The following is a 26,967-nucleotide window of genomic DNA, read 5'->3' on the forward strand; positions in this document are numbered from 1 at the left end:
TTTTCAAATCTTTTTTTCCTTGTATCCACTGTTTGCTCCTGTCCAGAGAAAAATCCAGAAACATGCAGACAATCTATACAGTTTTATGTAAGAATTTTGTTGTATATTGAATAATTTTACTATGACACATTCTAAATGCTGTTAATCTTAATATTGTGAACTTTTAGATTTTTGATTAAGGCCCATCTTTAACAAAATAGCTTGAATACAAGCTATTTTAATTCTACAAGCATATTTAGGAGTTAGAACCCTGAATGACTTGGTGAAGAACAATTTTTCATTGTGTTCTTCACCATTAATAACTAAAAGGTTGCCACTAAATAATACTATCATCAGTTTGGGCCAAGATAATTGCCTGTAATCTTCAACGCTGAAGATAGTCCACAGATTAAATGTCCTCAGCTGTTTTTTCTCACATCCCTATTCAGATCATTTTATTGAATTGTATCTGGTAATAATTTCTGAACTGTGCAATGGACTTGGTATACTTCTAAGAATTCCACAATGCAATCCAATTATGATAGCGTGCAGGGATAATGCTTATTATGTGTTACTGACCATATATGTGCTGTCTCAAGGATTTCAGTATTTATTTTCTTCATTTCTAGCATTTGTCAAAAACAACTGATGATGTCGATATTTGGTCCATTCTGCTCTTTAATGTATTTCACTCTTAACTAAATGTGTATGTTCTGAAACAGAATGTATAAAGAATTAGTATTAAATCAAGGGTGAAATTCAGCAGGTTCTGGAAAACCAGTAGCGGAAATTTTGAATAATTCTGAGAACCGGCAAATACCACCTCTGGCTGGTCGCAGAGTGGGATGGGAATGAAGATTTTGCAATATCCTTCTCCTTGAGTGGAGTGGGAATGGAGATTTTGCAGTATCCTTCCCCTGGAGTGGAGTGGGAATGGAGATTTGGCAGTATCCTTCCCCTGGAGTGGGGTGGGAATGGAGATTTGGCAGTATCCTTCTCATGGAGTGGGGTGGGAATGGAGACTTTGCAGTATCCTTCCCCTGCAATGCCCATCAAGCCAAGCCCACAGAACCATTAGTTAAAAAAAATTGAATTTCACCATTGTATTAAATATTGTGTCAAGGCTAATGAATAATATCAGATAACAGTGAGGTTGCTTTTTTGGAGTTTCTCACACACAAATTTTAAAAAGCCATCGACCGAGAAAGCAACTGCACCAAAAAGAGGTTACATGTAGCCATTTCCTAACAACCAGTTCCATGATTCTTATATTTACCAATACCTGTCATTTCTAGCTACACCTTACTGCATGATATCAGGTAAGCTCTCCTGTTTTGCATATGCTCCTATTGTGACACAACTTTATTTCACTTCTGAATGCCAATGATTGTTTGGAAAATTCTATAAGGGAACACTTGCTTCTTGACCTTTATTGGACCATTGGACCTTTAATGGACCATTAGAAACTGTTGGGAGGAGGGTGTTGTTGGTTTTCTTTTAACTGTTCATCTTGAGAAATCCAACGGCCTATAAAAAGAGAAAGAAAAATAAGATTTAGTAGCCAAGCCATTCACTGTGTGGGGTTCCAAAAATTTAAGATGCCATTTGCAATAGTCTCTTTTTTGTGTGCATTACATTTGGGACACATGGTTAAAAATGTCAAAGTTTTGATCATATGATTTCAGTTGCTTTCCCTACCTCTTTGAATATATTTCACCCTTCTCCCCAAATGGAAACTCCTTTTAAGGTGAGAAATTATTAGAAATTGGTAACTTTTTCATTGTTGAAATGTAACAGATATATATACATATATGTTTGATTATTGGCCTGCCATTTTTCTAATTCTAGGCTAAAAAATAATGTTTTAAAACTCAATAATGAAAATGTCTTTACCTGCTTATGGAGGATGGGTTTATTAGTTGCTTAAATCCAAAACAGGAATGCTAAAAATGTGTTTGGCATGCACACTTTTTAAGGTGAATTTATCCAACAAAAATCAATATATGAACTTGAAAACACCATAAGTAAAAACTCTGTCTCAACAAATATACGTATATTAAGGAGAAATTCATACACTGTAAACTGAAAACAATGCATAATCTAAAAGTAACAATTTTCCCATTTCTCTATAAACAAACCAAATGTGCTTTATAAAATGCATGGCTCTATAATTATCTGTGAATGATGCTTCAAGTTATCCAAAAGACCATTTGCTGAATTCCGTTCAATCTAACTGCTGAGTATCTGTCCTAATACATTATATATATATATATATATATATATATATATATATATATATATATATATATATATATATATATATATATATATATATATATATGTTATATTTATGCTGATAAATAAATAAAGGGAGACTAGTATAGATCTATTTCAAGCTATTTAGCTCTCATCAGCTAGCCATACCCAAGTTTTTGGGAATCGAACCTGTGCTCTATTGCCTCCCAGGCAGGGAGTTAACCATTTGAGCTACAGAGAACGACTCCTTTATCAGCCAGCCAGGGTGGGAGGTATATACTTTAAAGTCACAACCCCTGGTATGCCCAAGTATGGGAGGAAGGTCACACTTCCACTCTCTGTCATTAGGCTCGTCACAAGAGACCATCCAGACAGATATATATATGTTTTTTTATATATATATATATATACACACACACACACACATATATACACATATACATACATACATACATACATACATACATACATACATACATACATACATACATACATACATACACTGCAGGGCTTGGCTTCCCCAGAGAGTATCACTTCCAACATTGCTGAAACTTTTCAGAAGAACCTACTAAAATCTCTTCTTATATTGCCAAGTCTTAATCCTCATATAATAATTTACCTTTCTTAGATAATTTTAGTGGCCTACTTATTTATCAAATGTTTATTGTCTTATAGAAACATATAGAAATAAAAACAATTATAAAACATAAAGAGATTAAAATTACAAACTAAAAAGTGGTTATCTGAAAGCCCTCAAAAGGGCTCATCTCTGAATCCTTAACTCCATCTTAGCCCAGATGGAGCAAAATGGCAGCAAATATCTCTAAAATAACATGCCTGAACATTACCTTGTCCAGAGGTCAGAGTGTACAGAAATCACCACTAAACATTCAGGATATTAATGGACTCCAATGCATGATATGCTATTCAAAAGATTTGAAATTCAATGTTTTCATAGAACTTTCACCAATAGTCTGAAATAGTGAATGCAGCAGTATATCCAGTAGTAAATAGTTCTTCTGTAAGAATATCATTTGTTCTTGTCTTGTGTTTAGGTATAATAAGCAGCTGTCACTTTTAAAAGCTTTAAAAACACAATTTACAAAATCAGCAAACCTGCTATGGGAGATCTTCAGAAAGTTCTTGACAAAGGAGAATATATTCCCTTGAAATCTGCTCCTGTATTTGAAAGTAAATTTGTTCAGGTAATTTATTTTTTGAAGTGCATTTGTTTAATTGGTAGAAAGATTTTCAATTACAGGAACTGAAAAAGTAAGAAAGATAGATAGAAAAGTTATCCTACCACTTGTCCCTTCAGGCTTTTCCCTCAATACCAATATAGAACAGCAGGATTAAGTAGCTTTTATCAGAGAAGTTGTTTAACGTTCTTTCTTTTCTGCCTTGAAACAAGAAATAACTAATTTTTTAAGAAATCACTTTGGATACTGAGAATTCCAATAATTCAATTCAATTCAACCAATTTGGATTAAATATTTTTTATTGATCTTCAAGTCTAGTATTGTAATGTATTGTATTAGTACTAGTACTAATATAATACTAGTATTGTATTACTAGTATAATAATGCCAAAAAATTTCTAGATGTTTTTTCACAGATGTTTGCAATATCTTTTTTTTGGGGGGGGGGGTAGGTTTTATGAGTAGTTATATAGTTTTGCTGCAATTCCATTCCCTATTGAAGCACCATGTCCATTCCAAATTTAAGGTTCATTACTAAACCCCAGAACTTTTAAGCTGTGGATCCTCCTAGGGTTCCCTCCTGTCCCTTCTTTTCATTCCCAGTATAAAGCTGCTCAAGTCATCCAGACATTGTATATATTAAATCAAAATTGCAACATACACAAAGGGTTTGCATTCTATGTAAAGCATATGAAATATTTTGCTTGCATATCCTAGTCTACAAGACATGCATCTCTCGTTACTCAGTTCATATAACAATTGGTTGAATATGCAGTGGTTGCATTTTTTTAATAAAACTATAAAAAAAAATAAAGCAGCAACACTCAACATTACTATTTCTTTAACTCCCAAAAGTACTCTTAATGTTAAATTGCTCCCCAGAATCAAGTTTAATTTGTTTTGGTTTGGGCCACATTAACAAAATTCTGTCAAAACTGAATTAAACTGAACTTCTCCAGTTAGCAGCTGATCAACTCAGGAAAGATATTAAAATTACTATATTAATCCTAATCAGAGGTGGGTTCCTACCAGTTTGCACCTATTCGGTAGAACCGGTTCGTCAAATCTACCAAACCGGTAAGAAGAGCTTCTACCAGTGGACCCGGAAAGCAGGCCACACCTACAGAAGAGGTTCCAAAAAATTTTGAAACCCACCACTGATCCTAATAGAGGATCTGATTCATATCTTCATGCTTGGTTTCTCAGATCCTTTGAATTCTTATGCAAGGAGTTGGACTAATTGCTTCAAACTCTTACGAGAAAAGGATTATGCAATGCTATGGGTTGAAGTTTCAAGAGACTGCTTTAGCATAGGGGACAATTTTCAATTTCTATGCCATAACCTCAGGGGAGGAAGGGAAGGAAAGATATTGAGCTAGCCAAGATCAGAAAATGTGCAATTTGTGTCACTAAAGTGTGCTAAACAGAGTGATCAAGCTGTCAGTGAGTGAAATGCAATTGAAAAGCATTGCTAAATAAGCAAAAATTCCATAATCTAGATAAGCACAATACTCAGGGTGTCTGGACAGAAAATGAGGTTGTCACAACTGTTACTTCCAGCAGCTTGACTAGCCTGCCACAGGCTCTTTTGCAATAGGCAGCTGACATACCACTGGACTAAGCTGATGAGAGTTGTCCAGTGGCTACTCTTAAGGAACCTATTAACCTCAAGGAATAATGTCATAATTCAGGGTAACCCTGTACTTTTCAGCCCTTTGGTCTTGGAGAAAGTGGTGGTGTTAGATGCTAAGGGATCAGTTCTGACTGAAGACCTCAGATTTGATCTCCTGGCTTTCCATTCAAGCCTCCTCCTTCTCCTTCAAGGAAGAATACAAAATGTATTGGCTTAAATTGGTGTGCCAACTATGACCCCTCTTAAGAGAAATTAACTCTATGGTATAGATTTGCTTTACCAGTGGTAAATCTGTACTATTTTCTAAGACTGAATTTAAATAAAAATAGGTACTAATTAATTACTGTGATATATTACTTAGACTCAATTTCTAAGAGATACATGTTTCTGTTTATGTATAAAATTTAGAATAAAGTCACGTAGCTATTCTAATGCTGCAATTCTTTAGCTTTAGCATTATACTGTATATATATATATGCTCTTTGGGGTGATTAGCAAAACATAATTCTAATGTTTTGGTAAGCAACCAAAGTTCTAATTCAATCAAAAATAAATTATCAGTTGTATAATAGCTAAGCAGGTTTTATCCAGGAACTAATGTACTCTTCAGCTCCACTCAACAAACGGACCTTGTTATAACTATTTAATTCCCATGAATAATTCTCTTCATGCATTGTGCTTTAACACTTGCTTATAACTTGTAATCATTTCATATGCTAATTCTGTTTTGACAAGTCATTGAGGTGGATTTATCTTGTGGTGACTATATGAGTAACTGTTTCATCATCTTGATAATTTTTTTAATAACATGGTTTTTTTCTAAGAATGTATCTATTTTGAGTTCATTCATATACTTTAACCATTATTGTCATCTTTTACTTCTTCCTGCTCTGCTAGAATGCTTTTTTTAAATTTCATCATTCACTTGCATGCCAAAATTATGTTAGTTTCTGTTAACTGTACTTTTTATTATGCTTGGAACAAACTTTACTCTCTTTTTTTTAGGTAAATAGGAAAGGTGGATCAATTTACCTTCATAATCGTCCCAACTATGTGACTGTGGGCATATGTGCCTCTAGCACAAAATTGTCAAAGCCAAATGTCATGTTGCTTGCCAATTCATCTCCCTATTCCTCCAAAGAAGACCTTTCAGCCTATCCACCATCTACCCAACCCTCACATTCTAAAGAAGAACTGGTACTCACCAGGTGAGTTAACTACTAAAAAAATACTCAGGTATATAGTTATTTACCATAAGTTGATTTGGAGAAACTATGTTATAAAATAAAAATAATGGTTAGGACACCAGGCTAGAAAAGCAATACTGTGGGTTCTATTCCTACTTTAGGCACAAATGAAGCTGAGTAACTTTGGGCCAGTCACTTTCTCTCAGACTTAGGAAGCAGGCAATGGCAAACCACTTCCAAACTATTTTTTTTTTCTGATGATGGTTTTCTTAATAAAATGGAAAAATATAGTCTAGATCACAGGTGTCAAACTCATTCGTGTCACATGACATATTGACGCATCGGGACTTTTTGCCTTTGTGGAGGTGGGATGGGTGTGGCCTGGACGATACATCTAGCCTGAGGGCCGCCAGTTTGACAGGCCTGGTCTAGATGATATGGTATCTAAATGGCCCAAGTAAGTAACAAGCAACATGGCGCTGATGAGATGTCACCCAAACGGAAACTGGCACCAATGTAAAGTGGGGAAAGATGTGCATAGAACATTATAAAATCAGATTGCCCGATAGTGCAAAACTAGAATTGTACCTTAAAAATGTTATGCATTTTTGCATTATTACTTTTTTCTTATCATTCAAGAAGTTGGAAGATCTGTCTGGATTATGTCTATTATTAAATGGCTTCTTTCTATTATATGCACTCACTTTGCCTGTCTTCCTTCATAAAATGTACTGTTTTTAGGCAACCCAAATCATAATGAAATCTGTTTGAAACCACTGCCGAAACTTATCCTGTCCTGTACAAAGTAATGAATTGTTAAAATATTATCTTTCTGAAACTGATATGACAACTTTGTTGCAGGTTCTTGCCTTTGCAGTTTGTAGATCTCTCCATTCACTCCGCTAATAAGAAACGGCTGAAGCTTAAATTGCTGAATGGTCGCGCCTACTACCTAGAACTCTGTGCTTCACCACAGAAGCAGAGTGAGATATTCTCTCAGTGGGTACGGCTCATCAATCTGCTGAAATCTAAATCTGAAGGTCCTTCAATTAATACTCTTTACAAGGATTTTGAAACTCAGGACGACAATAAAGCCATCAGGAGTAAAACAGGAATACAAGTGAGTGTTTACTGGATGGACCCAACATTTCTTCACAAATCAGGAATATTGTCGGAAATGAGACCCTGAGCATTCAAACACCACATATATCAATTGTTCAGTAAAATTGGTGCTTTTGTAAAACTGAATTTTTTTAAAAAGTAACTTCGCTGTCAATTTCTTTACCATGTTAGGGAAAGTACCTTATATATAAACTGACCTTTAATTTTTTTTGATATTACTGAAAACTGGTGTGAAGATTTTCTTTTTGCTATGCTTTCATTGCTTTACTCTGAAATGGTCTTATAAGTGTTCAGAGAAGATTGGGAATATAAGCATGCATTACTTAATAAAAGTATTGGTTAGTGGGTTGGCCTGGCTCAAATTCCTATTTAAGCAGAAGAAAAATTTTGAACCACTAAGATAAAGAGATAGACAGATGGTCAGATGCTAAATAACTCATTCCTTAAGAATCCCTACCTAAAAAAAACGATTATGACAGAAGGAAATCTTTAAAGAGAATATAGTCACCCAAAGCAAATTACACGTTTTGCTGTGTCATACTGTTTTTAAACCAATTAAACATGTAAAATAAACCAATATATCATACACACTGAGGTAATTCAAAAACATTTTATATTGGGCAATTTTATGTTTCACAATTAATTGCAGTACAATTTTTTTAAAAAAAAAATTCTCCTAAGGTGTTTCATGTGTAACACAAAGGCATGGCAATCCCAAAGGTGCCTTTTCAAAAGGCAACTGGACTGTCTTTATTTTTCCTTGAAGATGTTTCGCTTCTTATCTAAGAAGCTTCTTCAGTTCTTCAAGGAAAAACAAGGAATGTCATTGTCTTTTGAAAAAAGCACCTTTGGGACAACCACAACCTAGATGACTGAGAATCTCCATCAATAAAAGGCATCACAAGTAATAGAAAAAAAATTAAATCCTGGAGAAATTTTAAGTTGTGGATGAATAAATAAAAACATTCTATTTTTTGAAAACCCAGATTTCAATTCAGTAATTCAATTAATTAATACATTTTCCAGAGTGACAAAATTGACATTTGACCAGCATTATATACATCACATCTCACTAGTAAAAATGTCACTCAATTAAAAACATTTTGTGTTGCTAGACCTGAACACTTCACGCATGATCTGCAGCCAGGGTCTTTTGATGACCAAAAAATTGGCTACCAAAAGACTGAAATGTTACATCTCAAGAATTCTGCAGCTTATTATGTCCTTAAATATTATAAAAATATAGACTTCTCAAGAGCTATTCTAAGGAGGTTTCATAGGAGAGGATTTTTTTTTCAATCCCATGTCTTTTTTACTGTCAGTCTGCAAACAGCATCAAGCAGACTGCTTACACATGATACAAGATCAGGACACTCTGACCTCAGTATAAGATTGAGCTGTCCTTAATGCAAGTATTTGAAAAGTCTAGAATTAGCTGCATACACTTGGTTAACTTCTACGTGAAAGAAACCATGTCATCTCTGAAAAACAATGAAAAATAATAACTTCTGAATCTTAACCCACAGACCTTTTAAGTCCAAATAACTGGATTTAGTGTGCAGTTATATATATTTAACTGAAATTATTACATGTAGTGACAAGAAAAATGCAAAAAATAAGCTGCACAGCAGAAATCATTTAAAGGAAATCAGTGACAGCACAGTTAAATATAAATCATACTTATCTATGGAGATTCTCAGTTATCCAGGTCATGGTTGTCTCAAAGGTGCTTTTTCAAGAGGCAACTGGACCTTCTGGTTTTTCTTTGAAGACATTTCGCTTCTCATCCAAGAAGCTCGGTTGAAGAAGCTTCTTGAATGAGAAGCCATACATCTTCAAAGAAAAACCAGAAAGTCCAATTGCCTCTTAAAAAAGCACCTTTGGGACAGAAAACATCAAATCTAATAATAGTTTTAAGCCTATTAAAATATTGCGATAATGTGATTTCATATATTCTTTTCTGTTTCTCATTTTGTGCCTCTCATTCTTCCTAATCTACAGGGAAATATTTGGGTCAAATCTTCTAGGTTGCACTCTGAATCATCTCCATAGCAAATTCACAGAAACTAATGGTAGTTTTACTGTACTGAGTTTTATACCAGGTCTTCAGTTTTTGCTACATAAGGCACGATGATGTATGCTTTCTTATTCCTTCTTCCTCAGGAAAAAAACACAATAGAATCTTTTAAAAATCAAGGAGCCAGTCAAGAGGCAACAGAACTGAGTAAGAAAGCATCTTCCAAGCGTGTCACCTATTCAGATGTTGTAGGTTCTATTGCAGAATTTCAGAACAAGAGCCAAACAATAGTATCTTCTGACAGCTACATGAAACAGCCCCATGCAGACTCAGCGAAACAAAACAAATTTAGTCAAGAATTAAGGGGAACACCTACTAGAAAGAAAAAATCTAGGTAAGTGAATATAGGTCGATGTGCATACACCAGTGGTGGGATTCAGTCAGTTCTCACCACTTCGGGAGAACCGGTTGTTAACTTTCTGAGCAGTTTGGTGAACTGGTTGTTGGAAGAAATCATTAGGGCACAGAACCAGTTGTTAAATTATTTGAATCCCACCACCGGCATACACACACATATAGATATACGGACATATGCAGACATATGTACAATACATATATTTTCCACCTTCTGTTTCAGCGTAGAGTTTTTATACCAGTACATCTGGTTTGTAATGCAGCTATTGAAGCACTTTACATATTCCTTGGTCCTAAGACCCCAGTTATTAAGCACACCAAAGGGATGGTGAACCATAGAATTTCGAATTTAGATCTAGATCAGAAAGAAGAAAATACCAAAAGATAATTCTACATCTGAATGTCTAAAATGAAAGTAATATAAATCTAAAACCAAGATGAGCTTATATTCAGATTTATTATCAACTTTAAACAACGGACATTTTGCATTACACAGGACTATTTTAATAGAGCACTCATCTAACATTTTCTGGTTGTACAATCTCAAATTTCTTAATATTCTTTTAACTTGCATTTGGGGGGAAAATTAAACAAAATGTACCCAAACAATGCAATAAAATACAGCAGCAGTCCCCAATTTGATGGCCTCCAATTATCTGAAATTCACCTCCCATAATCCCTAGCTGACATGAACAATTTAGAATTTCACATTTTCTGTAGAGGAAGGAATTTGTATTGGAGTTTGGAACTGCAAGATATGGGTTTTTCTTCTCTATTGATTACAAATTGATTAATTCTGCAAAGAATGATAAAATTGCCTGTCCAAATATAGCTTACCTGAAGTAGTAAATTGGGCGAAAGCATTTTAATACGGAACAAATATCAATGAATAGCCTCGTGTTCTTCTGCAACTGTTTATCACACTGCAAAGAGGCCTACAATTTTTTAAACATCTAAATAAACAGCTATACAAACTTTTAAGTCAGCAACAATTGATTCCTTATCATAGGTTTGGGAGAGATCCCAACACTGTTGAGGTGAACCAGGGAAATTTGTAAGGAAACAGCACTGAAAGGAGATGAGTAAGCCAGCTCCCCACACACTATGAACTCTTCTTCTGGCAAAACATGGGGCTTGATTCCTTCAAAGCCATTACAACTTTCAATTTTGTTACCTACTTCAAATGTCCCTGCTTTTGTTTAATAAAAGCAAGGAATATCTATTTGCTGCTGTGTATAATTCAGCTTTAACTTTCACCATAGAACCTTACTAGTTTTGACTGTCCTTATTGCTTGCAGGGAAAGGGCATCTTTTTCCAGAAGTGAAAAACGACTGCATTCTTCAGGTAGGAATAAATTTCATATCAAAGTGGATTAGGGCCAGCAGGCAAAGTTTGAAACACTGGAAAGCTCTTAGGAAAAGGCAGTTTCCAGGTTAAAGAAATAATTGAACTAATATTCAATTTAAAACGGCTTTCAGAATTATGTAACTGTGAAAATATCAAGATCTTGCAGCGATAAAGAGCATTTTTACTACCTCTGCCTTATATGCAGCATCAATTCCTGAACAAGATTGACTTACCTCTAGTGATTTATTCAGTGGTAACTTAAATTAGAAAAATTTACAGATGATCCTCAACTTACAACCATAACTTGTTATGGGCCAGGATTTCCATCATTAAGTTGGTGCAGCCGTAAAGCAAGGCATTGTGTGATCGGATTTGCTTACAACCATTTTTATCATGGTCATTAAGCAACCCACACATTCATCAAGCAATCCAGTTGATATATTGCTTGCCTGAAACAGATTGGAAAGGTTGCAAATCATGATCACATGACTGCAGAATGCTGCAATTGGTCATAAATCCAAGTTGGCTTCCAAAAATGCCTGTATTGGGATCATGTGGCACAGAGGTGGTGTGATGGTTGTAAGTGCAAGGACTAGTCATAAATCACTTTTTCTGAGGCCATAACTTTGAACTGTTGTTAAACAAACAGTTGTAAGTCGAGGACTATCTGTAATGCAATTTGGTATGGCATCTTTCTGCAAAGTATGCAGCTAGAGTGAAAGGCATCAGCCTTAAGCATTCTTAATCATTTATAAAGTCTTGAGCTTCCGCACAGGAGAAAATACTTCTTCCTATATATCTTTGACAGGCCACTGAAATCATTAGAAGCTTTTGTTGCTGGGAAATGTCCCGTGAATTTATGTTTGGTATCAGCAGGAAACTTTTTCTGTTATGGCACTCATTCTTACAATAGTCTCTCTTGGAATAGGCTATGCACTGGCTTTATTACAATTTAAACACATGATGAATTTTAAATTTGCTTTGGCATTTTAGGAAGCCTCTAAAATTGTTCATGGCTACTGGTTTTATTACATTTTATGATTTCTTACTGTACTTTTTATCGTACCTAATCGTACATTTAACACTCCATGTAAGCCAGAAGTGTTTTGCATGACAGACTGTATATTTTATTCTGAGTAAAATCAAATAAACGTTACTAGTAATAAGATTACTAAACCTTAAAGTATACTAAAGAGGACATATTCAGTTACTGATTTGAACAACATTTTAAATAGTTGGTCCCAACTTCCTCAATCCATGCATTGGCTTGGAATATTAATACAGATGAAATCCACCCATTTTACCTGTGGAAAGTCTCAGATCCTTTAAATTCCTCTACATTACTATTCTTTTCATCATTCCAGTCCCATAATATTCCCTTGTGGCACTGATCAATGCACTCTTCCCTCACCAGTCTTTCCTGGTTTTAATTCTTTTTCACAGCACATTTCATCATCACAATTACAGCATCAGTACCAATTATTGTTTCTGCACCCAAACTCATTATTTACTCACAGAGAGAAATGAAACATAGCTCTCTACATGAACTTATCATTCCTTTACCTTTAACATAACATTCCTTTATCAGACGTCTTATCACTGAAGCCCTCTTATCCACCTTGAGAAGGCACAAAAACTTGCCACACCCCCAATTCTGGTGTCCCAGGCAGCCTTGAGTAATTCTAAATATTAATAGATGAGTACAGATTTATAAATCCTTAGTAAGACCACATCTGAAAGACTGTGTCCAGTTTTGGTCTCATTACAAAAAAAATGTTGAGACTTTGGAAAAAGTGCAAAAAAAAAACCAGTTAAAATGATTAAAGGCCCGGAGATAAAAACATATGAAGAGTGGTTAGAGGAATTGGGTATGACTAGTCTAGAGGAAAAAAGAGACTAGGGATGACATGATAGCAGTATTCCAGTATTTGAGGGGCTGCTACAAAGAAGAGGGGGTCAATTTATTTTACAAAGCACCAGAAGGCAAGACAAGAAACAATGGATTGAAACTAATCCAGGAAAGAAACAAACTGGAATTAAGGAGAAACTTCCTAACAGGGAGAACAATTAGCCAGTGGAACAGTTTGCCTTCAGAAGTTGTAGGTGCTTCCTCACTGGAGGTCTTTAAGAAAAGATTGGACAATCACTTGTTGGATAGGGTCTCCTGCTTGAGCAGCGGGTTGAGCCAAGGTGGCGCAGTGGTTAAATGCAGCACTGCAGGCTACTGCTAGATCAGCAGGTCAGCGGTTCAAATCTCACTGGCTCAGGGTTGACTCAGCCTTCCATCCTTCCGAGGTGGGTAAAATGAGGACCCAGATTGTTGGGGGCAATATGCTGACTCTCTGTAAACCGCTTAGAGAGGCCTGAAAGGCCTATGAAGCGGTATATAAGTCTACTGCTATTGCTATTGCTATTGCTATTGAAATAGACCTCCAAGTTCCCTTCCAGCTCTTTTCTGATTGATTCTGCTCAGGCCTGATGTATATCACTTTCTCTTCCAAAATTATCCACCGAGTTTAACCCCATGCTCCCAAGACTGGGAACAATAAACTCCTCACTATTCTCTTTTTGTATCTGGAGAACAAAGCCATTTCTCCCCAATCTCAAAATTTATATCTACTGAATCAGGTTGTGGAAACTACCTAGATCTTTGTATATTAAATTACCAAAGTAATACCATAATTATGTCCTGCACCTTTTCATTGTCACTACCAACCACAATTCTTAACTGCAAACTGCAACCAGGCAACCACTAATAATTACATGGATGGTTTAAGGCCTAAGTCTGAGCAGAATCAACCTGATTCTGAAGTCCTTCTCCTCATCAGACATTTTGAGTATTTCAAATTTCTGGCTGAATTTGGGCTTTTCCAGAGGCATGGTAGGTTTAACTGACAACATCCCCAGACATGCGATACATACATTTTGCCTGACAGTTTAGATTGGGTTTATTTAAACTTTCCACAATATTCCAGCATAAGAGTCATTTTAAGCAATCAAAGCCAAAAATCAAAAACCCAATAATTACTGCAATTCTAAAGACTGCTTTTCCTCATTTTTTTTTCTCCACAATTATCAATGGTCCCGTTTAAAATGATCATACCTGGGATTGACTATTCCAACAGGAATACGTGTAAACGTATATGTTGTGCTTACAATACACAACTCTGAAACAGAGTATAGCTAGAATTTTGCTTCTACTTGGGAGAACCGTCACATTATCCAGTGTTGTAAATCAAATTTGTATTATTTTCATCTGTAAAACTTGAACAATAAAGATTCAGTAAGAAAGCTTCTGAACACACAGTGTAGATTCTATCCAATTCATTAACTCAAATTGAACCAAAATCACAGAAGGTGTACTCAAGAGAATGACATCAGCAGCGCTTCTCTTCATCTAAAGCAGTATTTCACAATCTTTGCAACTCTGATTTGAATGCATTAAATTCCTAGAATTTTTAGCAATGATTAAGCTGGCTGGTTGTTGAAGTTCACACAAAGGTTGCAAACACTGATCTAATGTGAGCCATGCATACTTTCAGACACTTGTATATAATAGATGGGAGATTTCTCTGTGAAACTTATGAAACAACTTATATACAGTATTTAATAATAGCTAAATAGCTTTTAAAATAGAAGAGAATGCCCCTCATTCTCTTTCTATTATTTCATTCATCTGCCAATTCTTTAAAACTCTGCCCATTTTTTCCTGCTGTTTTCTTCAGAATTACTGAAAATTACTTTCTAGCCTGTTTACCTAACCCAGAGAGGATAACTTATTAGCAGAAGTAGGTTTTTACACAGGCCACAACCATGCTTTAGGATCTGTATTCATACAGTATACAGAAAATGGTTAGTTCTATCAAAAGCTCATTCATGCAAATCATAATTAGTGACAAGGAGGTTGGTCACCAACCTTCATTATTCCCAAGCACATTTTCTCTGCAAAACCAAAGAAATCAGAAAAAAAATCAATTCTTTAATCAGAAATTCTATTTTAAACTCCTAAGCATTAAAAGTCTGCCTTTCAATTACCAAAAAAAAAACCCTCTCCAACTCAACTTTTCAAATCAGTCAGTGACTCACAAGCAGCTCATGAAAAGCCAATCAGATAGTGGAAGCTAACCCATAGTACTACAACATGCCCCTCATGAGGAGGCAGGTTGACATTTAGATGGAAGAAAGAATGGGAGAGGCATTTCCTGAAAAGGCCTGGGATAAGTTGGGGGGGGGGGGAGAGCAAGTGAAGACATAAAGCACCCTTAAACCTTTACTGACATTTGAAACTGTGTTGCTGATTGAAAACCAATCAAAATGACCTTTATTAACTTAGTAGTTTCTTTTGAATACTCATGTTCTGTGACTAACAGTAATCCAAATCCACATTCCTATTCCTATGTACGTATCTCTGCAAATCTTTATGAAACCAATCCTTCAAACATATGAAAGAATATCTATAACATAAATAGAACTCCTGATTATATACACAGTATACATTGGAAGTATATAATGCAAATGGGGTAAGAAGTGGCACTAGCAATGTATATTGATAGAATTATATGTCAAGTGCCTAGTATCTTGCTTAGTCAGAAGCATCCCAGTACTCAAATTTTATTGTCAGGATCTCTATTTGCATTGTGCTCAAAGAAGTTGAATGGGGGTGATGGCACTTTTTATCTCGGGCCTAAGTTGTAGAAACATTAACCTTTTTTATCATTGTCTGGGCTATCAATTAGAATTTTAATTCTTTGTAATTTAATTTTTATTGCATAAATTGCATAGTCATATTTACAATATTCTATTTTTAAAAAATCACAACCACTCATTGTTTGGTACTCAACACAAAAGCTAAGAACTATGTTCGGCTGCCTTGTGACTCACTACATTTTCCCTTGAGAAAAATAGTACTCATCACACCTCCTGGAACCAATTAACAATGAGTACTGAGGTACCACTGTATAAAAATAAATGAATGTAGTTTTATATATCTATATATACACCTTGTTTTCCCAAAAATAAGACAGGGTCTTATTTTCTTTTGACCCTGAAATAAGCACTTGGCCTTATTTTCGGGGAGGTCTTATTATTTTGGAGGTGCAAGAGGTAGAGAGCGTGGTGACTTCATGGCTGCTGCTGTGTTGCAATATTTTCAGGGAGGGCTTATTTTCAGGGGAGGGCTTATCTTAGCGCATGCACTCAAAAGCCCAATTGGGCTATTTATCCAGGGAGGTCTTATTTTCGGGGAAACGGGGTATACACACACATATATTTGTATTTGCAGATCACTTCTATAGATAGTAAAAACTGACTCTTTCCTTATTATCTTTCTTTTCTTTCCCCAACCTTTTCCCACACCATTGCTTTTTCTTGCTGTCCTGGACTTCTCAAATTCTTTAGTAATTTCCAGTGTAGCTGTAGCTGTTTTCCCTCTGGTTGTCCTTTCTGTCCCATTTCTGCTTTAAGTCACTATGCTTTCAAAAATTTACATTTTTCTTGTACCTCAGATCCTCTAACACACTTCATCTCCCCCACCCCCCACCCATTACTTTGATACATTCTTCTCAATACATGCATGCCAAGGAGTTTGTTTGTTTTCAAACAGTGCTTTCCACAGTTTTTCAACATCCATAAGATCTACTTTTAAAATTGTATTTCACAGAACTATCACAGCTATGTTCTTATTATACCAAATAACTGAGATACACAGCAGCAATTTATAATGGATAAAACAACTGATTTTAAAAACTCTCTTGTATCTTTGAAATGGATGAAAGAAAACTAGCCTGTAAGTAGGTATACTTCTCATTATAAACATTAATTAACAATTTTAAAAGATGGATAATTGACTAAAGCTGGGAAAGCGAGTCAGTTTTGTCTAAATCCTCAAAGCCCTGCCCAATCTGGCTATACACACATACTTCCTTTTGATGCTTTTTCCTCTATCTCTCTCTTTTTCTCTTACACTTTTTAATCTGTTTCTCTGGGCTATATTTTCCTCATGTTCCTCCTGTTTTTTTACAGGAATCCTAAAAAATATCAGTCACTCTGAACTACTTTATAACAAATAATATTGAAAAATTGTGCTGTCATATAATTGATATGAAAAGAAACTAAGCTGAAGATGCAAAATGAAAGAAGAAAACAACGTGATCAATGTGAAAATGGAGTAAAAGTCAGAAACTGTATGAGTGTTCTCTTCCAGTATATAAAACTATTGAAATATCAGTGTGCATTTTGGGTTTTTAAACAAATAATTTACCCACAAGAAAAATGCGTGTACCTGACGACTGGTGTTAATTCTTTATTTCATTCTAATTAAATTATTTATCTACAATATACAAAAACTAAAAAAAAACCTTTAAAAATACAAGAGAAAATAAACACAAATTAAATCAGACTTCCTTCACAAAATGTATGAATAACTATATTTTTAATTAATTATTAAAGATGTATTCATTATTCACTGTTTCATAAAATCATGATATCTCTTTCCACATTTTCTGGTATCCTTTTTCTAATGTCAAAAGCTTTTTAATGTTTTAAAGGCGCCTTTCTAGTTTTTATTGTTTAAACAAAGCAAAAATCTATTTTTTAAAAAATGCTTTTATTTTATATATTAAAGGCAATGGTTAATGTTTCTTTCCTATCATCTACAATTGATGGTTGTTGGATTTCTTTGCAAAGTTTTGCTATAAAACTTGTGCATGCTTAATATATTTCCTACCATTTTACATAGTTTATTTGGAAATATCTTTACATTTATGATTGAATCAAAAGTCTACTTGCAACATAGAATTTCTTAATCATTTTTCTATAATTTTCTACTGAAAAATCTTGATTCCTAATTTTAAGCCCAATAAAAATATTTTACTGATGCTTATGGTCATTTATCAAACAAATTTGTAAATAGCCAGACAGGTATACCATACAGACATTTTCCCACTTTAAATATATAAAATTTATTTATTTATTTATTTATCCAGTAAATACAATAAACTAAGATTTCTTTATTCATGGTTTACTGAATAAGGTATATTTGTTTCCAGAACAAAGGAGACCATAAATAATTAAACCATTCTATGATTCAGCCACTGACTTTCCACTTCTGCTATGTATCCTGTTTCCCCCCCCCAAAAAGCTACTCCTCTTTTCTCATGTAATTTCATGAGTGCTTACCTATTGCTATGCTTTCTCAATGTCTCTCAGTGTGAAGAAGTTCCAGCACAGGCATCACTTGGAAGAAAGATCACTAATATTTTTAATGGCTTTACAGATAGTCCTTGACTTACAACATTTCGTTTAGTGACTGTTCAAAGTTACAACGGCGCTGAACAAAGTGACTTCTGATTGTTTTTCACATTTATGTCCATTGCGGTATCCCCATGGTCAGTAATCAAAATTCAGATGTTTGGCAACTGGCTCAAATTTATGCCGGTTGCATTGTCCTGGAGTCATATGATCACTTCTGCCACCTTCTGCAAAGTCAATAGGAAGTCAGATTCACTTATCAACCATATTACTAACACTGCAGTTACTAAGTGCAGTGATTCAATTAACAACTGTGGCAACAGTTGTTACATTTTGGGCTCAATTGCCATGGTGTGGTGAGGACTACCTATATTTACAAGTATACAATAGTAGCAATGAAAACAAACAGGATATAGATTTGCTTCCATTGAAAAAAAACTGAAGAGAGATACTGAGTAGTAGCAGCAGCAGTTGAAATATGAATAGGAGTGCCAGTAGTTGGAACCCCAGAAGCTGAAATGAAAATATCAGCTATTTTTTTCATTTCCTTTACTGCCTGTCCTTTTGCTGCCAAAGTACTAAGGACCAATTTCATCTTGAACTGATGAAAGCATTTAGTGAGAGAGGAAATGGTCTTGTTTTTTTTCTAAATGTTGGATACAACAAAGCCTTGGCCCTCAGGTTACTGAGCAAGCATTTTCCTGATGAAGTTTAACTCAACAGTGGGCAGCTGGAAGTCGAGGGATGCATGTGCTCCATTTATCCCTTCTTTGCCATCCATTTTTTTTCACATCCTGCAGACTTTTTCTGACAAGTATTCTCTCCCCAAAATGGCAAAGATAGCAGGCTGATGTTATCAAAGTTTGAAAGTTAGACAAAATCAAGTCTAGAATGGGGGATATCCAGGAAGTCTACCAGCACTGTATATTAGACTGGAAAGTTTTTTTTAAAAACTAGAAAAAATAATAGCAGATTATTTACATATTATTGCCAAGAAAACTGAACTCAGAATCATGCGCATCCTAACTTTTTGTGGGAAAGTCATGTTTTGTGATTCGTGATTTAATGCCCAATAGATTAAATAAAAAATAAAAGGGAGGTGGTGGCTAAGATGCTGAGTTTGTCGATCGAAAGGTTGGCAGTTCGATGGTTCGAATCCGTGGCACCACGTAATGGAGTGAGCTCCTGTTATCTGTCCCAGCTTCTGCCAACCTAGCAGTTTGAAAGCACATAAAAATGCAAGTAGAAAAATAGGGAACAAGATAACAGCATTCTGTGCGCATTTGGCATTTAGTCATGCTGGCCACGTGACAACAAAGATATCTGCGAACAGCATTGGCTCTTCAGCTTTGAAATGGGGATGAACTTCGCCCCCTAGAGTCGGGAATGACTAGCACACTACCTTTACTTTACATGTATTAAATAATTTCATAAAACTAACATAATGCAAAAAATATTCTTCAGAGGCAACAGGATGAATCATCTATGAAACAGAAATTGTATTTGCTGTAGGCATTCTCCAGACTGTACTTCAAAAAAACACAGATGATGTGTCATTATGAAATATTCTGCAGTAAGTGAATTATTACATCATAATCAGTTGCAGGAGAGTTATAGACTGATAGTTCCTCTCTAGTTTACTGAAAGAATTTTCTGAAATAAATGTGCATGAACACTGGAAGGACAACGTTTTCTCTACTACCACATTCACAGATGACACATATTCTTCTTTGGGCTATTTTAATAGAGACAAATGGCTAGAGAGAATAAAAATAAAAAAAATAAAAAATATTTTCTTTCCTAATTGTGATAAGCTTTTAATTATTAGTTTAAACTACAATAACCATATGTCAATTACTGCAAAGGGCAGTTGTTTACTACAGAAAGTTGTCCTTTAGATTTTTTTTTCTTCAGAAACTCACCTTTGTCCTTTTTGCCATTTACTATTCCTGTAGAAATGATACCACTTAATGCAGACTTACTTATTACAAAAAATCTCTTTGATGCTTACTTATAACTTCATAGCCTTTTATGTTTTTTAGATATTTTGCTGGAATAAATATTTTTGTAAACTTTTCCTTTGTTTTGTTCTCGAATGTTCCTTCAAAGTAAACATAAACACACACACACACACACACACACACACATACAAACACTCTCTCACACACACATACATATACATATATGAATTACAACCCCCCCTGTATGCCCAAATATGGGAGGAAGATCACTACTTCCATTCTCTGTCCTTCGGCTTGTCACAAGAGACCATCCAGACAGAATATTTTTATTGTTGCCTTTTTGTTACATTTGTTGTATTTGTGCTGATAAATACAACACTGTTACATTTGTTGTATTTGTGCCTTTATTTATTTATCAGAACAAATACAACATATATATATATATATATATATATATATGTGTGTGTGTGTGTGTGTGTGTGTGTGTGTATATGTATGTGTATATATATATATATATATATATATGTATATGTATATATATATATATGTATATGTATGTGTGTGTGAATATATATATATATATATATATATGTATGTATGTATGTATATATATACATATATACATATATACATACATACATACATACATACATACATACATACATACATACATACATACATCCTTTTGAGCCTCTTTCAGATTTGCTCGTTTTCCAGGTTTGTCCTTTACCGCCCCCCTCGCCCCAAATATGTCACCGTACTCTAAACAACATTTTGCCTTTAATCCTCCAAGGCGCTTCTTTGAGAAAGGTGATGCTTGATTAAACCATTTAACAAATTAAAAGGACTACACGTTATAAAGACAAACATTTCAAAGCTGCTCTATACAGGTCCACTTAAAAGCGTGAGAAGTAAAACCGGTCTGCACCCTGCCCTCACCAAGGAAATACAGCTATAAGAAACGTCACCGCCCCTATTTTTACCGGTGAGGGGGGGCAGCTACCTAAAGACACCCAGCAGGACGCCGGTCAATCAAGCAAAGCCGGAGAGAGAGAAGGTGGGGGGGACTACCGAGGGCGGGGCAAGTTCGTTCGGGGCCGCCGCGACGTCACGCAAATTTCCGCGGCCCAGGAGCGGCGCACCTCCCCAATCACGCCTCGCTCCCTTTGAGAGGCGGGGCTTGAGGCTCGGAGGGCGAGCGAAGCTGCTGTGCACATGCGCGCGGGGTGGGAGGGGTGGGGGCTAGTGGGACGGCGGTTTTGTGGTCGGAATCCGGCACGGGAGGTGGCCGAAGTTGCGGTGCTTGACTGACTCTCGCTCGGCAGAAGGCAAAACCGGGGAGCTTCTCTTCCTTCCCTCCTCCCCCCTTCGTCGCCTCTGGTTGGGAGAGCTCCGGAGTGGCGCGGGAGCTGCGTGGCTCTCGCTTTCGCCTCGCACCTGGCTATGCCTCCTTGTCCGTCAGTGCTGGTGTTAGGAGCGTGAAGGTGAGGCCCCGCGTCTCCTCTTTTGGTCCTGCTGCTACCTGACAGGTGCCTCAGCCGAGGCCGCCGACTCTAGGGACCCCCCAACGGCGCCCGGCATTCGCCCCACTTACCTTCCTTCGCCGCCTTTGTGGAATCTCTATGGTCCCTGTGAGGGGAGGGCTCTGCTTTCAGTTTGGGGGCCCACAGGTTGCTGTTCCTCTCTTCTCCCCCCCCTCCCCCGCACTGCGCTCCTTTTCCTAACAAACTCCCCCCCCCCCCGGGTGCTGTGCGCGCGCGAACTTTCATCGGTGTAGCCTGGACGCCTCCTGCACTCTCGCCCCCCAGCCCCGCCTTTTCCATCTTCCTTTTTTTCCCCTTCCTGATTGTGTTTGTGTTTTGCTCTCTTTCTCTTGCTCTCCATTCCCGAGTAGGAATTGTAAGGGGGCTCTTTCACGTCCTGGTCTTTCCTCGAATGTTTACTAGCGGCTGTCTTTATCTATCCAAGTGTTTAATCCTGCAGTGGTCGCCAGGTATGTGGGACTCAGAGTTTGTTTGTTTGTTTAAAAGGCTGCTTCCTGGGTGTCTGGCACGAACGAGGAGTTAGTTTCTGTCTCTCAGGATTCCTGGATGCAGCTATTTCTATTGCTGCCTTGCCCAGAGTCTATTTCTGTGCGTCCTGCCCTTAATCCTGCCTTACTTCTTTCTCTGATCTACTGGAAGTCCTATGTTTGGCGAATTGGCCTTGTAAAGCTATTAAGTCCTAACCTGTTTTTGCAAAAGGAATTACGACCGTATGCCCAACAACATTGCATACAGCAAAGGGGTTTTTGTGATTTTTCTAGAGTTAAATTATTGTGAAGGAACCTCAAAGAACATGTGCATTGCGCCTCTGATTGTATCCTGGTAATTCCAAAAGCATCAAATTATTCCCTGGATTGATTGTGTCAAGATACAAGAAAATTGAAGCAGTTTAGCTTTTCCTTAATATATGTCCGCATTGACATAATTAGTAGATGAGTTTTTATTATACATTAATGATTTTTCATTATATCTTGTCTTGCAAAAAGAGCAATAGACATAATCTTTGCTGTTTTAAGACAAATTTCCAAAAAGTTACAGGTCCTAGTAAAAATTTGCACTTAATGTATTTTGTTTTCCTTGAATTAAAATTATTTTCTTTCTATAGTACTTGATTAACATTATTTAAATGGAAATTAGCTATATTTTATTATAAAAGAGTAAAAATGTAAGGGTTAGGCTTATTTGTGGTGGTGAAAAGTCTTAGTAGCTTTGTTTCTAATCACACAGGATGCTATCTCCAACAAATGTAAATGCAAGTGAGAATAACAAGATAGAGCATTGTCTTTTTAATTAAATGTACCTGGAAAAAAATTTAACGGATATTTTTAAATAATATATTGTCTGTTGATATTTATTTTCTTTAAACTGATTAGTCAGTTAATTATCTGGTGAATTGCTGTTGCTGAAGTGACAGGATAAAGCAGTATTAATATCCCTTTTCAATCAACAATTCTGGATTGTTTAATAGTTAAAAGCTTTCTAATTAAAAAGCATTTTGTTGAAATCTCAATCTTTAAAAGCAGATGATTTGGAAATAGCAGTGCATATGATTTGTTCCATACCAGTGAGTCAAGAATGTAAACAAATAATGGACTTCAGCCATATTCTTAATACTCTCATCAAAGTTTCTCATGAAATCTCTTGCTAGGCATACTCAGCTGCTGCTTCTAAAATAATAGGTTTGAGATTTTTTTTTAAAAGTTCTTTCCCAAATAATGTTACTAAGATATTATAGTAGTATAGTTAAGGCAATCTTATACGTACCTAGAAATAAATTACATTGAAATCAGTAGAATATATTTCTGAGCAGACATTTTATTGGTTAAAAAAATTGCCTCCTTTGATATCAATATGCCATATTATTAATGCTCATTTGTTTAATTTATATGGTTTCACATATTATATGCCTAACTCTGGAAAACAGTAAAACATTTGAAAAACTAATATAAATTAAGAACAATATGCTTAAATCTCTCATTAAAATACTTAGTAATTTATGGATCATATTGTGATTTGCATTGGTTTTAAAAATGGTGATTTTTATTGCTGTCATATTTTAACTGGCTTGAATAATGATGTTTGGAAAGGCGGCTAATTTTCTTACATCAAAATCCAATATAGCTTGTTTGCTTTTGCATTCCTGAATTGTTGTTAGACTTTCCTGAGCTAGCTGAAAATGTGGTTTGGCATAGTTCTAATGATAAGTTAAGCCTAACACTAGCTCAAATTTGGAATGTTTTGTCTGCCATGTGAAATGCTTTTGGGAGAAATTAACTGCTTAGTTATTTAAAAGATTTATAAGGCTGCCTATTCACAGTTTGTGATTCTAAGTTGCATAAAAAGATTCTTTTTTAAATATACATATTAGAAAAGGAAGAAAATAACTTTTTCCTTTTCCCATTTTAATAAGGAAAGTTAATCATTTTCAGTCAGACAAGATTAATTCTAAATTTAATGCCTTAATAAGAATATCATCAATATTTTGACATTGATGATGTAAGAGCTGATCACTTAGACCAGTGATGGGCAACCTTTTTGGCGTGGTGTGTCAAAAATCGGCAAAAAATCGAGCATAACTCGCGTTGTGTGTCACTTCGACAAAAACATAATTTTGCGCAATTTATAGTTTAAACTACAAAAATGTATAATGGCGCTCACAGTTCCCGTTGGCACTCCGCTGTTCCCTGCTGTGGTGCGGTCGTAACCAACAGTCCCAGGAGTAGACTCTCTGCCGGCCTGACTGGAGAGAGGCGCGCACTGTTCCCGTGCTCCTCTCCTGCGGGTCCTCCCTCGCCGCGCTGATGACGTGTGTGCGCACGGCACGCATGCCTTACCAGCAGCCCCTGCGCTCAGAAAGGGGCGGCGGCGATACAGTAAGTGAGTGTGGGCGGGGAGATCACACGTCCCGCCCCCCCCCCCGTTCCTCCAGCACAGATTCTTTCATCCTCGGCGGCCGTGCAGGAGCCGAGGATGAATCGCATGAAATCCTGTGCGTGTCACCCCAAATGGCTACGCGTGTCAGCACTGACACGCGTGTCATAGGTTCGCCATCACTGACTTAGACTGTTCTGTTCCTGCTGGATGATCTAATAATTCAAACTGTGACCATTGAAACAATTTATTGGTAGTCCTCAACTTACCACCATAGTTGAGCCCAAAATTTCTGTTGTTGTGAGTTGTGACCCATTTTACGACCTTTCTTGCCACAATTGTTAAGTGAATCACTGCAGTTGTTAATAACATGATTATTAAGTAAATCTGGCTTCCCCATTGATTGTACTTGTCAGTGAATATGAAATTGCAAAGGTCAGAATAAGTAAAATAGCTAAATAAGGAAATATTGAAAATAGTCTCAGAATTTGAGTAATATAGTATCACCATAATAGCTTTGATGTATCAGCTTCAAATAAAATAATAAATAATAAATGTTGTGCAATACGTTGTATACATTATTTATTTTTTTAATTTTGATGCTTGTGAAGTATTATCCAAATAAACATGAATTTTAGAATTGGTACTTAATGATGATTATGATGATGACTGTATCTTTCAGGGATGAACATGTAAAGCAGATGTTATTTGTTTTCATTCCTTTCTCTAATATAATGGACAACCTCCAGAATACTTGAAGAAGCAGAAGCTAAATGTTTCTGCACTATAGATCTCCTTTTTTCTTTGCTTAGCATTTGAGAGCAATATTTAGGTAAAGCTATTAATTTGTCCCTGCTTAAATATTTCAGTGTGAAACAAAATTTAAAATTCCATATTTTATCTGATTCCAGTTTAGGAAAAAGCATATTTTCCAATCCATAGGTAGCAAGATACATCAGGGGTCCTCAACCCCCAGGCCACAGCCCACTACCTGGCTGCAGCCCATTTGGAACCAGAGAGCAGAAGTGGCAGGTGAGCATGTGCAGGCACAGCTCCATGTGTGAGTAGCAGGCAAGCATGTACCCGGAAAGCTCAATTTATGCGAGTAGCGGGCAAGTTTGGAAACATCATGGAAATGGGCAAACGTGTAGGCTCAGCTCCACATATGTGAGCAGCGGCTCTGAGTGCACACATGCAGCTCCATTTGCACAAGCAGCAGATAAGTTTGGAAACAGGCCATAAAAGCGGCGTGCAGCTTCATTTGCGTGAGCAGCAGGCAAATATGCTCTCTGCTCGTGAAAATGGAACTGTGTGTATATGCTCACCCGAAACTTACGCAGAACCATTCCATCTCTCCCCTCCTCCCCATGCTGGTCCTTAAAGCCGGAAAGTTTTGGGACCTCTGAGGTACATACATACATCATATTATTCCCTTACATACTCATCCATAATATACAAAGAGCAGAAAAAAATATAAGAGATAGTAAGTAAAAGAAAGAGATAAGGAAATCTGACAAAATCTAGTCTACCTTATTTATAATGACTGTTCTTACAAATGATTGTTTCTACCACATACATGCAGTACATACATCTCAAATCATGGGTTTTCTTTAATCTTCTTTTGTTTCATCTTTCTTTCTGAGAATCTTATGCACTTTAACCACATATCTTTTTTGATGTTCTGCTTTTCAATCCATTCACTGTCCTTTATGTATTTTAATCTGTACAGATAGTCCTTGAGGTATGACCATAATAGAGCCTACCCATTATAGTCATAAATTGTAATAGTTGTAAAACTGATTTTAAGACTTTTTGCAGCAGTTGTTAAGTGAATACAGCAGTTGTTAACAACTATTTTCAGTTAATTTCAACAAACATTAATTCCTCAAAATGAACCACTAGTTTTCTACCAGTATTTTCATACTTCAGTATTTTGTTTATTTTAAGTGAACTTGCAATGTTTCCTGTATTTTTTTCTGTCATACACAACTGTTTGAGTCTTTGATACTGTAATATTCCATATTCTGAAGATGCTGTAGATAACTTGAAGAACTGCTTTAGAAATTTTAAACTAAAAGGAAAACAATGTCAACTATAGAATGCTAACATGTAACAAAGAAAACTTTCTCTCCCTTCAGCCCTACTTTCTCTCCCTTCAGCCCTACTTTCTTTCCCGTTTTTCCTTTTCT

General features: G+C 36.1%; 2 protein-coding genes across 4 annotated transcripts in view; both read left to right on the forward strand.

The window, feature by feature from the left end:
* The first annotated feature begins 1,269 nt into the window (after window positions 1–1,269).
* Window positions 1,270–19,501, forward strand: FAM71D (family with sequence similarity 71 member D). Of its 3 annotated transcripts, none has more exons than XM_032227545.1 (7): window positions 1,270–1,298; window positions 3,291–3,440; window positions 6,072–6,274; window positions 7,115–7,373; window positions 9,539–9,786; window positions 11,105–11,151; window positions 16,552–16,849. In XM_032227545.1, exons 2-7 carry the CDS (start codon window positions 3,357–3,359, stop codon window positions 16,614–16,616), a joined length of 906 nt encoding a protein of 301 aa, XP_032083436.1. In that variant the 5' UTR covers window positions 1,270–1,298; window positions 3,291–3,356; the 3' UTR covers window positions 16,617–16,849. The 3 variants fall into 3 exon arrangements, with proteins under 3 accessions (XP_032083436.1, XP_032083446.1, XP_032083430.1); XM_032227555.1 differs by lacking the exons at window positions 1,270–1,298; window positions 16,552–16,849 and adding exons at window positions 1,475–1,726; window positions 17,176–19,501; XM_032227539.1 differs by lacking the exon at window positions 1,270–1,298 and adding an exon at window positions 1,475–1,726.
* A 2,103-nt stretch (window positions 19,502–21,604) lies between these two features.
* Window positions 21,605–26,967, forward strand: part of MPP5 (membrane palmitoylated protein 5) — a 52,873-nt gene continuing 47,510 nt past the window's right edge. The window contains exon 1 of the mRNA XM_032227528.1: window positions 21,605–21,847. The gene's annotated coding sequence lies outside the window, so the exon portion shown is untranslated. The remainder of the gene's footprint in view (window positions 21,848–26,967) is intronic.

Source organism: Thamnophis elegans, chromosome 1 (genome assembly GCF_009769535.1).
Source record: "Thamnophis elegans isolate rThaEle1 chromosome 1, rThaEle1.pri, whole genome shotgun sequence".
Classification (NCBI taxonomy): domain Eukaryota; kingdom Metazoa; phylum Chordata; class Lepidosauria; order Squamata; family Colubridae; genus Thamnophis; species Thamnophis elegans.